We start from the raw sequence: 15,409 nt of genomic DNA on the forward strand, positions 1-15,409 counted from the left end.
ACAAGTGCTTCTAGCACCTATCAGTGATCAAAGCAAAACTCGAGTGTCTATTGGAATAAAATTTAATAAAAGCACTTGGTGCATGTTTATTTATGTTTTGTGTGTTAATTTTGCGATATTCCATCATATTTATGTGCATTTTAGACGGTTTATACCATGTAAATAAACTGTGTATAATTCTGCAATGCCCACAACAACAAGTTGTAGGTGCAATTACTGGAAGCAGAGTTACCTATCCAGCTTATTTCCACTCACACAAACGGTGTCCTATGGGGACTATAAATAACTGGTTTCAAAAGCACTGCACAAAGTTCGCATTATTCACTGTAAAATGTCAATTATGTCGCAATGTGGGAACAGAAGGCAACAGGCAAAAGATTTTGTGGAATGATTACTTGTGAAAATATATTTAAATTGACAAAAGCTCGTTCAGTAACAGAAAATCTTAACATGATTTAATGTACAAAAGGGCAATGTACACTACACCACAGTAAGAGACACTGTGTAAAACTCATTATTTCAAGATATATACATTTATTTTGGAAACTATGTTAGTGTTACCTATTTAAAATTACAGCAACCTATTTAAAATTACAGCAACCAGAATGAATGTCCAATAAAAAAAGATATGATCAGTTTTAACTGTGGTGAGGAGGAGGGACTGTTAGACAATAATCTTAGTTTTCATCAGTATAGGATTCTGGTTTACACAGCAAATATGCAGTCACAGACAAACATACAAGTCCTATTTGTATCTCCTATCTTGCCTGGATATCCTTCCCCAACCCCCTCCCTCCTCAGAACACCAGATTTCTATAGGCACTGTGCACGTGTCACAAACTCGACTCTTTCTTATTACAATGGCTCAAACCTTCATTTATATGTGTTGCAGTGTCAAAGATGATAAACAGAATTATAACTTCTTTTACTTCCAAATTCTGTAGTATGGTCTAAAAATATCTTAATTTGTAAGAGGAAAAGTAAGCATAAAGTTCTCTTAAAATATATTAACAAAATAATTAGTTTACAAGTATATAGCTCAATAAATTTTACTTTTGCTTACCAATTTAAGTAGGTTCTAATGACAGCACCTAAGAGAACATTTGTCACTGAACAGTAACCGAGACGGGCCAACTGTTCTAACATTCTCTTAGTAATGTCTGGATTGTTCTTTTCTGCCACTGCGTTCAACAATTTAAAACAGTTACGTGATATTTCAGTTGTATTCCTTATTTTATGTGAAGATGCATAATTCTTCAGTACATGTAATGCATCTGTGAAGAAAGTAAATATCAATCTGTTGATTCTGCCTTCCCTCTAAAATCACAATCATTTGAAGAAAATAACAGCTATGACATCAGAAATTATTCAAACTTACCTGTTTCTTTTCCACAAGAAATAAGAAGAGTTGCATAATCTACAACCTTATACTCATCAAGTTTCAAGCCAGGAAATTCTTGCATTAAATGTGTGAAATATTTTTGAGCAGCTTCCAAATTTTTACATTTTACATGCACATCCAACAATGCAGCATACATTCCTGGAGAAAATTCATGGCCCGCTCTTTCAAATTCCTACAATCACCCAACAAATATGTCCTCATTAATATTAAAAGAATGTTGTATAAGGGGGTGATCAAAAAGTTTCCATCTGAAGGCCATACTATCCAGGGTTCGTATGCCAATCAATCAAAATCATTGTGATCACTGCGAGAAATGAGGCAATCATCCCACCAATGCACTAGGTTGAAGATACCCAGTTGGTAAAACACAATCCTGCTGTGTCAAGAAGTCCATAACTACAACTGTCTGCTGTACATCCTCATCTGGCAGGAACTGTCAAGTCTTCAAGCCCTTTTTCAAGGGACCAGTGGCGTGATAAACACATGGAGAGAGATAAGGACTATACAGTTGGTGTTCAAGTGTCTCCCACATAAGTTCGCATAACATCTGCCTCACAACACTTGCGATATGGAGACATGTTGTCATGAAGCAGCAGCACCCCTAGTCATGCACCATACATAATCTTCATTCTCTGGTGGACGTCTACTGCTGTTTGTCCTTTGGTAACCAAGAAAAGAATAACATTAAGTTGGTCCTGTTTGGACAAATTTGGTAATAGCATCACCATAGTTCAACTTTCCACAATGACCTAACACATCTCAGGAAAACACAAATGTCACACTAATGCCTTGTCTACATGCTGGTGCTTAGATAATCACATTGGAGTCATGCTATGGCACATACAAGCTGCAGCAACACCCTCAAACCAGAACTTTTTGATCACCCCTTATAATATTAAACCTGCTTTAAAATATCAAGAGGGATGGCACACATTTTGAGATAAGTATTACAATTTTTAAAGCAAAGGCCTCATGCAATGCTTACAGACTGAATACCTGAAGAACATACAGCTAATAGACATATTTTAAGGTTATAGAACAAGTCATATGAAGTATTTACAAAATGAACTAAATTTTTACTGTCATTGAAAGAATTCGTAATAAACTAAAATAATTGAAATAACAGTCCAAATACCTTTTCAATCCTTGCAGCATTCTGACAATCACCTAGTTTACAATACATCTGCAACAGCCTTCGAAGCACACCACGAGTGTTCATACTTTTAGATTTCAGTTCCAGTAAGTGGCATTCAAGTTCCTCCACAGTCATTTCTCTCTGTTGTGAACATTACAGCAGAGATTATATGGAGCATGCAAAATAATCTGTACACAAGAGTATAATTAACTATTCAGATCTTTAAGAGGATAAATTAATTAATTATATAACAACAATATGAGAGAAGGAAAGTTGCTACTCACCATATAGTGGAGATGCTGAGCCGCGATAGGCACAATAAAAAGATTCACACAATCATAGCTTTCGGCCATTACAGCCTTTGTAAGCAGTAGACACACACACACACACACACACATACACACACAACTTGCACACACATCTGCAGTCTCAGAGAGCTGAAACTACACTGTGAGCAGCAGCATCAGTACATGATGGGAGTGGCGACTGGGTGGGGGTAAGGAGGAGGCTGGGGCAGGGAGGGGGAGGGATAGTATGGTGGGAGTGGTGAAGGGGGAGGGGGTACTATTACCTCTCATCGTGCCCTGAAATGAGAAATGTCCTACCCACTATCCTTCCCACCCCTCTTACTGTGGTATTCCACCGTCCACTGAACCTACACAATATATTCGTCCATCCTTACACAACCCCTGCTCCCAATCCTTTAACTCATGGCTCATACCCCTGTAATAGACCTAGATGCAAGACCTGTCCCATACATCCTCCTACCACCACCTACTCCATTCCGGTCACTAACATTACCTATCACATCAAAGGCAGGGCTACCTCTGAAACCAGTCATGTGATCTACAAGCTAAGCTGCAACCATTGTGCTGCATTCTACGTAGGCATGACAACCAACAAGCTGTCTGTCCACTTGAACAGCCACCAACAAACTGTGGCCAAAAAGCAAGTGGACCACCCTGTAGGTGAACACGCTGCTTAACATGATACCCCTCATCTCAATGACTGCTTCAAAGCCTGTTCCATATGGATCCTTCCCACCAGCTTTTCTGAATTGCGCAGGTGGGAACTTTCCCTGCAATACATCCTATGTTCCTGTAACCCTCCTGGCCTCAAGCTTCGTTAGTCACTGTCCTCACCCATCCAGTCCCCTCCCTGTTCTCACTCCAGCACTACACAACCATCATTTCACCACCACACCCAGTATTTTAATTTCTTTTATTCTTATTTTTATTTCTCTCCTTTCTGCTACTTACCCCCTCCCCCTTCACCACTCCCATCATACTATCCCTCCCCCTCCCCGCCCCAGCCTCCTCCTTACCCCCACCCAGTCGCCACTCCCATCATGCACTGATGCTGCTGCTCGCAGTGTAGTTCATGCTCTCTGAGACAGCAGATGTGTGTGCAAGTTATGTTTGCGCGAGTGTGTGTGTGTGTGTGTGTGTGTGTGTGTGTGTGTGTGTGTGTGTCTACTGCTGACAAAGGCCGTAATGGCCAAAAGCTATGATTGTGTGAATCTTTTTATTGTGCCTATCGCGGCTCAGCATCTCCACTATGTGGTGAGTAGCAACTTTCCTTCTCTCGTATTCTTACATTCCACCCTGGATTTTCCATTGTTTGATTAACTACATTATATGTACTTTTCTTCTGAAGATGGTTTTTTCCCCAGTAAGCAATTCTATGTAATGTTGTTGTTGTTGTTGTTGTCATCTTCAAACTAGAGACTGCTTTGAGCAGCTCTCCATGCTACTCTATTCTGTGCAAGCCTCTTCATCTCCAAGTAACTACTGCAACCTACATCCTACTGAATCTGTTTAGTGCATTCATGCCTTGGTCTCCCTCAAAGATTTTTACCCTCTGCACTTCCCTCAAATACTAAACTGATGATCCCTTGATGCCTCAGAACGTGTCCTAACAACCAATTCTTTCTTCTGGTCAAGCTGAGCAACAAATTCCTCTTCTCCCCAGCTCTATTCAGTACCTCATTAGTTACGTGCTCTACCCATCTAATCTTCAGCATTCTGTAGCACAAAATTTTGAAATCTTCAATTCTCTTCTAGTCATTGTCCAAGTTTCACTTTCGTACATGGGTACACTCCAGACAAACACTTTCAGAAAGGACTTAATGACACTGAAATCTATATTCTATGTTAACAAATTTCTCTTCTTCAGAAACACTTTCCTCGCCATTGCGTGTCTACATTTTATATCCTCTCTACTTCGACCATCATCAGTTATTTTACTTCCTAAATAGCAAAACTCCTTTACTACTTTAAGTGTCTCATTTCCTAATCTAATTCCCTCAGCATCACCCGATTTAATTTGAATACATTCCATTATCCTCGTTTTGCTTTTGTTGATGTTCATCTTATATCCTCTTTTCAAGACACTGTTCATTCCGTTCAACTGCTCTTCCAAGTCCTTTGCCGTCTCTGACAGAATTACAATGTCATCGGCGAACCTCAAAGTTTTTACTTCTTCTCCATGGATTTTAATACCTACTCCAAATTTTTCTTTTGTTTCCTTTACTGCTTGGTCAATATACAGATTAAATAACATTGGGGATAGGCTACAACCCTGTCTCACTCCCTTATTAACCACTGCTTTCCTTTTGTGTCCCTCGACTCTTCTAACTTCCATTGGTTTATGTACAAATTGTAAATAGCCTTTTACGCCCTGTATCCCTGTCACCTTCAGAATTTGGAAGAGTATCCCTGTCAACATTGTCAAAAGCTTTCTCTATGTCTACATATGCTAGAAACATAGGTTTACCTTTCCTTAATCTATCTTCTAAGATAAGTCATAGGCTCAGTATTGCCTCACGTGTTCCAACATTTCTGCGAAATCCAAACTGATGTTCCCCGAGGTCGGCTTTTACCAGTTTTATATTTGTCTGTAAATAATTTGTGTTAGTATTTTGCAGCTGTGACTTATTAAACTGATATTTTGGCAATTTTCACACCTGTCAACAATTGCTTTCCTTGGGATTGGAATTATTATATACTTCTTGGAGTCTGAGGATATTTCTCTGTCTCATACATGTTGCTCACCAGCTGGATGAGTTTTGTCAGGGCTGGCTCTCCCAAGGCTATCTGTAGTTCTAATGGAATGTTGTCTACTCCCGGGGCCTTGTTTCGACTCAGGTCTTTCAGTGCTCTGTCAAACTCTTCACGCAGTATTGTATCTCCCATTTCGACTTCATCTACATTCTCTTCCATTTCCAGAATACTGTCCTCAAGTATGTCGCCCTTGGATAGACCCTCTATATACTCCTTCCACCTTTCTGCTTTCCCTTCTTTGCTTGGAACTAGGTTTCCATCTGAGCTCTTGATATTCATACAAGTGGTTCTCTTTTCTCCAAAGGTCTCTTTAATTTTCCTGTAGGCAGTATCTATCTTACCCTTGTGAGATAAGCCTCTACATCCTTACATTTGTCCTCTAGCCATCCCTGCTTAGCCATTTTGCACTTCCTATCGATCTCATTTTTCAGATGTTTGTATTCCTTTTTCCCTGCTTCATTTACTGCATTTTTATATTTTCTCATTTCATCAATTAAATTCAATATTTCTTCTGTTTCCTAAGGACTTCTACCACCCCTCGTCGTTTTACCTACTTGTCCTCTGCTGCCTTCATTACTTCATCCCTCAGAGCTACCCATTCTTCTACTGTATTTATTTCCCCCCTTCCTGTCAATTGTTCCCTTATGCTCTCCCTGAAACACTGTACAACCTCTGGTTCTTTTAGTTTATCCATGACCCATCTACTTAAATTCCCACCTTTTTGCAGTTTCTTCAGTTTTAATCTACAGTTCATAACCAATAGATTGTGGTCAGAGTCCACATCTGCCCCTGGAAATGTCTTACAATTTAAAACCTGGTTCCTAAATCTCTGTCTTACCATTATATAATCTATCTGATACCTTCTAGTATCTCCAGGATTCTTCCACATATACAACCTGCTTTTATGATTCTTAAACCAAGTGTTAGCTATGATTAAGTTATGCTCTGTGCAAAATTCTACCAGACGGCTTCCTCTTTCATTTCTTAACCTCAATCCATATTCACCTACTATGTTTCCTTCTCTCCCTTTTCCTACTCTCGAACTCCAGTCACCCATGACTTAAATTTTCATCTCACTTCACTACCTGAATAATTTCTTTTATCTCCTCATACATTTCATCAATTTCTTCATCATCTGCAGAGCTAGTTGGCATATAAACTTGTACTGTAGTAGGAATGGGCTTTGTGTCTATCTTGGCCACAATAATGCGTTCACTATGCTGTTTGTAGTAGCTTACCCGCATTCCTATTTTCCTATTCATTATTAAACCTACTCCTGCATTACCCCTATCTGATTTTGTATTTATAACCCTGCATTCACCTGACCAAAAGTCTTGTTCCTCCTGCCACCGAACTTCACTAATTCCCACTATATCTAACCTTAACCTATCCATTTCCCTTTTTGAATTTTCTAACCTACCTGCCCGATTAAGGGATCTGACATTCCACGCTCCGATCCGTAGAACGCCAGTTTTCTTTCTCCTGATAACGACGTCCTCCTGAGTAGTCCCCGCCTGGAGATCCGAATGGGGGACTATTTTACCTCCGGAATATTTTACCCAAGAGGACGCCATCATCATTTAACCATACAGTAAAGCAGCAAGCCCTCGAGAAAAATTACAGCTGTAATTTCCCCTTGCTTTCAGCCGTTCGCAGTACCAGCACAGCAAGGCTGTTTTGGTTAGTGTTACAAGGCCAGGTCAGTCAATTAACCAGACTGTTGCCCCTGCAACTACTGAAAAGGCTGCTGCCCCTCTTCAGGAACCACACGTTTGTCTGGCCTCTCAACAGATACCCCTCCGTTGTGGTTGCACCTACGGTACGGCTATCTATATCACTGAGGCACGCAAGCCTCCCCACCAACGGGGCAAGGTTCATGGTTCGTGGGGGTTCTCATGTGCAAGGATATGGATCTGTCTTTATTTTATTTCAATGAGACACTGGAAAGAGATGGGTTGAAAACAAGTAATAGAAGGAACAAAGGTATGTGTTCACTGCATCAGTTGAGGAGTTGACAGGCATGTAAACAATACTGAAAATGTTGCAAAGCTTTCATACAATGTCCTCCTTAGGAGTTACTGAATGCAAACATACACATTTTAACACATGTATGTTTAAGTCATCCCAACTGACTGTACAGTCCTGGCACTAGTGCAGTGGGAGTGGGGAAACACAAGACAAGAAGGTGTAGAAGGAAGATTGGTTGACAGCTCCGAGGGAGAGGTAGTGCAGGAATAGGATGAGACTGTGCCACTGGTGAGCTGACCTCGGTACCAGGTGGAGAGTTCAAGTGGGAGACACTCAAGTAAAGAGAATGTTGGAAATGAGGGAAATATTTGGGGGGGGGGGGGGAGGAATGGGAAGGGGAGGGGAGGAGGAGGTTAAATAGAAAGCAGAGGAAGATGGAGAAGTGTAGAAGCCACTGTAAAATTAATAAGGTGAAGCGGGAGACATGGAGACAAGGATTCATCTTAGTGTGGGTCACACAGGCAGAGATTAAGATGACTGCAGAAGCAAAGTACGTGCTGCAAGAAGAAATATTACCTATGTAATTCAGAGAAGTTGATATTAAAGGAGGGAGAGGGGTGGGATTCAGCTGGCACACGCTGTGAAGCAGCTACTGAAATTGAGGAAGGTGTGTTCAACGGCATGACCTGCCACTGTGTAGTCAACTTTCATGTAGTTTGGTGATGGTCATTCATTCAGGGGAATGGCTGATTAGTGATTAGTGATTAGCCCATGTCACAGACTGTGCAGAAATTGCAGCAAGGTTGCCTTATGACACAAATGATTCACAGGAGGCTCTGCCTCTTGACAAAGTAGGATATGTCAGTGACAGGTCTGGAATAGGTTGGATATGCAGTGTTGGTGGGTGCATGGAATAGGTCTTGGACCTAGGTATTCCACAAGTATATGACCTGTGTAGCAGGAGTTTGGGAATATGATTGGTTGGTTGGTTGATCTGGAAGAGCAAACCAAACACTGAGGTCATCAGTCCCATGATCTACGATGGCAGAGATCAAGGGAATAACTACACAAACAGTACAGCCCAGTAAAGGGGAAGGGATAACATGCAAACAGAGAGGGAAAAGGGATGTCTGGGCAGCAGGAAGAAAAAGGAATAACTGGGGGGTGGGTGGAAATGGGGAGAGCAGGGGTGCCCCAGAAATGCTAGGTGGAGTGGGGCACCAGCTCTGCCACTGCCCGTATCATTATCACAATTCAATGGGGACAACACCAAGGGAAGAAGACACGAGAAAAGAGGAAACAAAGCAGCACAACAGACCAAGCAAAATGTATGGAAATGGTGGGGAGAAACTTGCTGGCATGGAGGCAAGGTCAAGGCCTCTGTAACCCAGGACTACACTAACTAAGGGACACAAAATTCCAGAGCAAAATTCAAGGTCTTATACCTGAGAGTACAAACCAGTTTTGCAAAGAAAATGAAAGACAGATGTAACAATGTGAGGTTTTTTTTCCAACATCCAAGACAAGGAAGGGGGGAGGGCATATTTAGGGTGGAGGGCCATAAGGTGGGGGCAGTCCAGCAAAATGTGATCACTATGAGTGAGCTCCACAACTGCAAAGGGAGAGGGGGGGGGGGGGGGGGGGGTGATGGGTGTGTGTGTGTGTGTGTGTGTGTGTGTGTGTGTGTGTGTGTGTGTGTGTGTGTGGAGAGGGGGGTTGACTAGTATAGCCAAATACAAAGACGCCAGAGGATGGTAGACTCCTGTCAGGAGAGGCAGAGGGAGGAACACCACATGGTGGGAGTCTTCTCAATGGCACGAAGTTTATTAGATACAGGGCACTCTCCCAAGAGTCAGCCCATGACTGTGCAAAATGGGAAAATGGGACTTCATGTAATGCCACAAATCCGCTGCCTCCCCCCCCCCCCCCCCCTTTCCCCTTCCACCGCCATCCCTCCCAGCCAGATGGTCACCAAGTTCATTACCCGGGATACCTATGTGGCCAGGAACCCAAAGGAAGTCAACCAAACAAGCATCATCACCACAATCAGCGAGAAGGTCATGGATGGCAGAGACCAAGGGGTAGTGGGAAAAACACTGAGGAATAGTGTGACCCCCACTCATCGAGTCCATATAAAACAAAACTCGGGTGAGGGAGAACAATTTAATAAAACAGAGCGACCATGGCCATCAATTCTGCAGTAAACTTCTTACATGTGGTAGGCAAGAGATGGTGTTCCATGCTAATAGAAGACATGAAGGCATAGCCCACATGATCAGTGGATTTAGACCATCAGTGTAAAAAACAATGGCACCCTGCAACTCCCATAAGAGTGTTCAGAACAAACAATGGAACACCACTGGAGCGATGGAGGTTTTCTGACCCCAAGAGAGATCCTTCCGAATCTGTGGCCGAGGAACAAACCTACAGCGGGGGAAGAGGGAGGGGGGTGGGATGGTTGTGACAATATGGAGATGGAAGTCATGACAGAGAGAAGCGAGGTGGATCCCAACTGGTAAACATACCTGAGGACGGGCAGCGGGCAGGCAATGGCCTGAAGCCATGGGAAGAATAGAATAGGAGCAGTGAGCAGCGGAAAATGGCATAGGAAACCAGGAGCTGGGACCAATGAATCTAAAGGAGAGGGATCCCAGTGTCGACTAGAAGACTATTGATAGGGCTAGTTTGAAAGGCACTGGTAACTAAATGGATATTACGAACCATGAACAGTGTTTGTACCTGTGTGGAAGGGGTAGGTAATCCATAAACTTGACAATCATAGTCCAGAAGAGACAGAACTAATACCCAGTAAAGGCAGATAAGGGTCAAACAATCTGCGCCCCAAGAGGTGTGGGCAAGGAAGGAAAGAACATCGAGTTTACGAAAACAGACAACCTTCAGATCACGGATATGTCACTACCAACTATGCTTGCTGTCAAAAAGAAGCTGTGGCACCATGATCGGCAAATGGGCATTGAGGTAGAGCTCGAGATCAGGATGGACTGTGGTATGACAATAGAAATGCACCACCACTGACTGAAGGAGAGAGAATTGAAAACCGTGCAAGTGTGTCCATGTGAAAGCACACTGGATGGCACTCTGATGTTGTCTCCCAAGTGAGAGCTATCCCCAATACAGAAATCATCCTCATACATGGTAGGGGTGACCAAAGGTACAGCAGAGGCCACAAGTTCATTAAGAGTTATTAGAAAAAGAAGGACATATAATATGGAGCCCTGTGGAATACTATTCTCCTGGGTCCACAGAGAGCTGAGAACAGTGCCAACACAGACTCTCAACAACCGGTGGAACAGGAACTGGCGAATAAAAATTGGGAGGGGGCCCTGAAGAGCATGAGGAGGATGTGATGCTGTCAAACTGTGCCATGGGCCTTAAGAAGATCTAAGAAAACTGCGACAAGCTGATGGTGCTGTGGAAAGGCCTGCCGAATTGTGGTTGCCAATCTAAGCAGATGATTGATCAGAGATCACCTTCTGAAAGCTGTACTGGTAAGGGGATAAAAGGTCACGAGATTCAAGGACCCAATGAGCCATCATCTTTTCTAGTAACTCGCAGGGGACACTGGTCCAGCTGATTGGCTGGTAACTATCAGTGAGTGATGGATCCTTGCCAGGCTTCTCAGGAACCACAATGCTGTCTCTCCACTGAGAGAGGAAAATGCCTTGGAGCCAAACAGGGTTAAACACCTGGAGGAGATACTGTTACTGGGGAGGACTGAGTTGTTGAAGTAATTGGTTATGGTGGGATCAGAGCCAGAGGTTGAATCTTGGGAAGAAAGTGGGGCCAGAAGAAGCACCCATTCAGTAAAAGGTTCATTATAGGATTCTGCCTGACAAGGGGCAAAATGTAAGCGAGAAGCTTCAGCCCAGTGTTTCTGGAGGAGGAAGGTGACTGAATAGGAGGCTGACACTGATGCTGTCACAAAATGGGTCATGAGGTGTTCCGCAAGAACTGATGGGTCTGCAGAGAGACCACCTGGAAGGGCAAGGCGCACAACGGAAGATTGCCATTGAGAACTTTGGAGGGTGCAGAGTGTAGACCACATACATGACAAAGGGACAGAAGACCCTGGAAAGGAGACAAGGCATTCCCAACACAGTCGCTTGCTCTGTTTGATTAAGTAATGGGCTTTGGTGCGAAGACATGACAGGCAGAGGACACGTGCCACGTGAGATGTTGCATGGAACGAGGATGATCGAGGATGGCAATGGCAATGCCTGTGCTCCACCATGAAATGGGTAGACAGCAAACAGGGCCTGTCAAGCAGGGAACAGCAATGCCAGTAGTTTGGATTTCTTATCAGACAAATCAAGGACAACTTCATCAATACAACTTGACAAAGAAGGGGAAATATGACCTGGGAGGTAGATAGAGAGCCAATCAGCAACACGGAAAGCCCAGTAGGTTAACATGGTCATTGGGAGGCAGGAAGGGAACTAGATAGTCGACAGGAAGTAGTCACTGTCACAGAAGTCATAGTGTGGTGACCAGTGTAGGGAAGGAAGAAGGGAAGCGTAAGAGAGTGAAAGATGAATGGTAGAGAAAGCACCACATGTGGCACTAAAATGAGTATGGGAACTGTCATTAAGTTGGGACAGGTTGTAGTCTGCAAGAAACTGGTCAGTGAGGAGTCCCTGACTAGATGAGAAAGCACAGCCCTACAAAAGGTGATGGGAATTAAAATCCTCAAGGAAGAGGAAAAGAGGAAGAGAAGAGGGAGTTGCTGAAGGAGAGCAGTTAGGACAGCAGATGCAGGTGGCCTGTCAGGAGGGAGATAGGAATTGCAAACTGTGACAGCTGAGTCCAAGCGGACTGCTTCCAATGGGATACGATTTGTGATCGATAAACTAAGAATATCCATACAGACCAATCTGCAGATGCCACAAGAAGGACCAACTCAGGCCCAAAATAAAGCACGGAACCCACGAAGAGTCGGTGAGCTAGCATCAGAAAATGAGATTCCTGGAGGGTGACACAAGCTGCTGAGAAAAAGGCAATAAGGGACTGCAATTCTGAGAGGTGACAGTGGTGTCCATTACAGCTCCATTGAATAATCACAGAGCAGGTACCCAAATGGGATGTGAAAGGGCTGGAGTCAATTGCTTCAAGGATCACCATTTGTCACCAACAATGACGGAGTGATGTCCAAAAATAAGATGACAGACAAAGGTTGTGATGGGGGAGATGGCATCTCTGAGGGCAACGGGAGGGCCTTGTCCTGAGAGACTTATGTTGTTTCTTCTTCTTCTTCTTCTTCTTCTCCTCCTCCTCCTCCTCCTCTTTCATAGGTTGAAGAGAGCAGGGCACAAAAGGAAAGTGGGCTTCTGCAAGATCTGAAACTGAAACAGGTCAAGCAACCTTGAGGGGCACAGACTGTATGTCCTGTGCCCAAGTTGTGGTAGCCGAGGGTAGGGGCCCCAGAGCATCCATATCCATATCTACATCTACATCCATACTCTGCAAGCCACCTGACAGTGTGTAGCGGAGCGTACCTTGAGTACCTGTATGAGTTCTCCCTTCTATTCCAGTTTCGTATTGTTTGTGGAAAGAAGGATTGTCGGTATGCCTCTGTGTGGGCTCTAATCTCTCTGATTTTATCCTCGTGGTCTCCTCGCGAGATACACTTAGGAGGGAGCAATATATTGCTTGACTCCTCGATAAAGGTATGTTCTCAAAACTTCAACAAAGGCCCATACCGAGCTACTGAGCTTCTCTCCTGCGGAGTCTTCCACTGTAACGCTTTCGCATTTACTAAATGATCCTGTAACAAAGTGCGCTGCTCTCCGCTGGATCTTCTCTATCTCTTCCATCAACCCTATCTGGTACGGATCCCACACTGCTGAGCAGTATTCAAGCAGTGGGCAAACAAGCATACTGTACTTTCTTTGTTTTCAGATTGCATTTCCTTAAGATTCTTCTTAAGAGTCTCAGTCCGGCATCTGCTTTATCGACGATCAACTTTATATGATCATTCCATTTTAAATCACTCCTAATGCGTACTCCCAGATAATTTATGGAATTAACTGCTTCCAGTTGCTGACCTGCTATATTGTACCTAAATGACAAGGAATCTTTCTTTCTATGTATTCACAGCTAATTACACTTGTCTACATTGAGATTCAATTGCCATTCCCTGCATCATGTGTCAATTCGCTGCAGATCCTCCTGCATTTCTTTCTATGTATTCGCAGCACATTACACTTGTCTACATTGAGATTCAATTGCCATTCCCTGCACCATGTGTCAATTCGCTGCAGATCCTCCTGCATTTCAGTACAATTTTCCATTGTTGCAACCTCTCGATATACCACAGCATCATCCGCAAAAAGCCCCAGTGAACTTCCGATGTTATCCTCAAGGTCATTTATGTATATTGTGAATAGCAACGGTCGTACGACACTCTCCTACGGCACACCTGAAATCACTCTTACTTCGGAAGACTTCTCTCCATTGAGAATGACATGCTGCGTTCTGTTATATAGGAACTCTTCAATCCAACCACACAATTGATCTGATAGTCCATATCCTCTTACTTTGTTCATTAAATTACTGTGGGGAGCTGTATCGAACGCCTTGCGGAAGTCAAGAAACATGGCATCTACCTGGGAACCTGTGTCTATGGCCCTCTGAGTCTTGTGGACGAATAGCACGAGCTGGGTTTCACACTATCGTCTTTTTCTAAACCCATGCTGATTCCTACAGAGTAAATTTCTAGTCTCCAGAAAAGTCATTAACCTTGAACATAATACGTGGTTCAAAATTCTACAACTGATCGACGTTAGAGATATAGGTCTATAGTTCTGCACATCTGTTCGACGTCACTTCTTGAAAATGGGGATGACCTGTGCCCTTTTCCAATCCTTTGGAACGCTACGCTCTTCTAGAGACCTAGATGCAAGAAGGGGGGCAAGTTCCTTCGCGTACTCTGTGTAAAATCAAACTGGTATCCCATCAGGTCCAGTGGCCTTTCCTCTTTTGAGAGATTTTAATTGTTTCTCTATCCCTCTGTCGTCTATTTCGATATCTACCATTATGTCATCTGTGTGACAATCTAGAGAAGGAACTACAATGCAGTCTTCCTCTGTGAAACAGCTTTGGAAGAAGACATTTAGTACTTCGGCCTTTAGTCTGTCATCCTCTGTTTCAGTACCATTTTGGTCACAGAGTGTCTGGACATTGTGTTTTTATCCACCTACCGCTTTGACATAAGACCAAAATTTCTTAGGATTTTCTGCCAAGTCAGAACATACAACTTTACTTTCGAATTCATTGAATGCCTCTCACATAGCCCTCCTCACACTACATTTTGCTTCGCATAGTTTTTGTTTGTCTCCAAGGCTTTGGCTATGTTTATGTTTGCTGTGAAGTTCCCTTTGCTTCCGCAGCAGTTTTCTAACTCAGTTGTTGTACCAATAGTCGCTCTTTTCCATCTCTTATGATCTTGCTTGGCACATACTCATCTAACACATATTGTACGATGGTTTTGAACTTTGTCCACTGATCGTCAACACTATCTGTACTTGAGACAAAACTTTTGTGTTGAGCCGTCAGGTACACTGAAATCTGCTTTTTGTCACTTTCGCTAAGCCGAAAAATCTTCCTACCCTTTTTAATATATCTATTTACGGTTGAAATCATCGATGCAGTAACCGCTTTATGATCGCTGATTCCCTGTCCTGCGTTAACTGTTTCAAATAGTTCGGGTCTGTTTGTCACCAGAAGGTCTAATATGTTACCACCACGAGTCGGTTCTCTGTTTAACTGCTCAAGGCAATTTTCAGATAAAGCACTTAAAAAAAAAATCACTTGATTCTTTGGGGT

General features: G+C 43.1%; 1 protein-coding gene across 2 annotated transcripts in view; it reads right to left on the bottom strand.

The window, feature by feature from the left end:
• The window catches only part of LOC126271854 (leucine-rich PPR motif-containing protein, mitochondrial-like), a 155,168-nt gene that overhangs the window by 45,460 nt on the left and 94,299 nt on the right, over window positions 1-15,409 (bottom strand). For both annotated transcript variants that reach the window (XM_049974188.1, XM_049974189.1), the window contains 3 exons: window positions 2,538-2,678; window positions 1,379-1,574; window positions 1,064-1,274 (listed from right to left, as the gene is read on the bottom strand). In XM_049974188.1, the coding sequence (XP_049830145.1) occupies window positions 1,064-1,274; window positions 1,379-1,574; window positions 2,538-2,678 (548 nt within the window). The remainder of the gene's footprint in view (window positions 1-1,063; window positions 1,275-1,378; window positions 1,575-2,537; window positions 2,679-15,409) is intronic.

This window comes from Schistocerca gregaria, chromosome 5, assembly GCF_023897955.1.
Source record: "Schistocerca gregaria isolate iqSchGreg1 chromosome 5, iqSchGreg1.2, whole genome shotgun sequence".
Taxonomy (NCBI): Eukaryota; Metazoa; Arthropoda; class Insecta; order Orthoptera; family Acrididae; genus Schistocerca; species Schistocerca gregaria.